The following is a 1,473-nucleotide window of genomic DNA, read 5'->3' as shown; positions in this document are numbered from 1 at the left end:
TTTTAAGTTGTAAATTGGAAGGACTAAGGGATGAGATTTGGCAAGCAGGAGAAGAAAGACCCCTCTTGTAGGCAGAACAACCTGGTTAAAGGTGTAGAAGGGAGGAAAAGGCTAACAAGAAGATGAACTGGGCCAGATCAAAGCACTGAGACATAACAAGGGACCTAAGAAGACAGGTGACATAATTTGAAAGAGTAAGACAAGAATGTCTTTCTTGGAGAATCTTGAGCTTACCTGTAAAAATAGTGTCTGGTTCTTAGGGCAGAGCAGGTGTGTACAGGAGGACTAAGCATTTCTTGGTTACTCAACAGTATGAGGATTACAGGGCCAAGGGGTGCTCTGTTATGGCCCAGGACATATAAGGCTTGAGGAACCTTAGGAGAAGATGACAGTGGGAAGAAAGGAGTCATTTTTTATGTATGTGTGCTAAGCTTTTCTTGGAATCTTTCTCTTAATATGTCTTTCTGGTGATTTCCAAGCAGATGACCCCACTGGAGGATATTGACAAGGACCACAGTGATCCATTTTTCAACTCAATATATGCTAAGGATATCTTCAGTTACATGAAGGAGAGAGAGGTTTGTAGGTGGTGAGGGTGAGGGGCAATGATTTCCAGTTCTCATTTTCTCATCACACATCCTTCAAATGCAAGTTTAAAGGGGAGGTAATAATGATGATGAAAACAATAATAGCAGCAACTGACATCTACTGGTAGCATACTATGAGTTAAACATTGTGCTACGGGATTTATAAACATGATCTTGTTTAATTTTCCCAATAACTTCATGATGGTAGGTATTATTATCTGCTTTTCATAGTTGGGGGAAACTGCTCAGTCAACACAAATAGTATGTGGTAGATCTGGGATATGAACTAAAGTCTAATTACCTTGGAGACCATAAGCCTACACCTCTAATTGCTGAGGAGGTAATCTCAGACACAAAAATTGTCAAGCAGGCTTTTTCTGAATGACTGCTCTTAGGGATCTTTTCCCTTCTCTATGCAAGTTTCTGGCATCATATGTAAAACCAGACCTTTTATTCCAGCTCTCCAACCTGGTGAAATCTTCTTTCTCCTTTGAAATCTGCCAGTCTCTTTTACCACTAATATTCATCAATTCCAAATTTTCTTCTGTCTCTCAGTGGAACAGATGGGACCAAGGTTATCTACTAACTAGAATTTTAGCAGGCCATGCATAAGAGGAAGGATGAATATCTCATCTTCTCTCTAGAGACACAGCAATAGATTAACTGACTCCAGAGCCTGTACTTTTTCTAGTATACCTTGGAGGAAGCAAGAGATAATTTTACTATACTAAAAGTGCGGGCCTTACCTCAGCAGTATTGGTTTCACTTGGGGATCTTATGGGAGATTGGGATTGACATATATACACTAATATATATAAAATCAATAACTAATAAGAATGTACTATATAAAAAAAAATTAAATTTAAAAAAAAGAAATGCAGAAACC

General features: G+C 38.6%; 1 protein-coding gene across 1 annotated transcript in view; it reads left to right on the top strand.

Annotated features, from left to right (window-relative positions):
• LOC112062967 (G2/mitotic-specific cyclin-B3-like) overlaps positions 1-578 on the top strand; it is a gene marked incomplete at both ends in the record, with an annotated part of 10,056 nt that extends 9,478 nt beyond the window's left edge. Inside the window, 1 exon segment of the mRNA XM_055083682.1 lies at positions 483-578. Coding sequence (XP_054939657.1) covers positions 483-578 — 96 coding nt within the window.
• Between the last annotated feature and the right edge of the window lie 895 nt (positions 579-1,473).

This window comes from Physeter macrocephalus, unplaced genomic scaffold, assembly GCF_002837175.3.
Source record: "Physeter macrocephalus isolate SW-GA unplaced genomic scaffold, ASM283717v5 random_2129, whole genome shotgun sequence".
In the NCBI taxonomy this organism is placed as follows: Eukaryota; Metazoa; Chordata; class Mammalia; order Artiodactyla; family Physeteridae; genus Physeter; species Physeter macrocephalus.
Note: the sequence above shows the minus strand (reverse complement) of the source record. Positions and strands in the feature narration are given on the sequence as shown.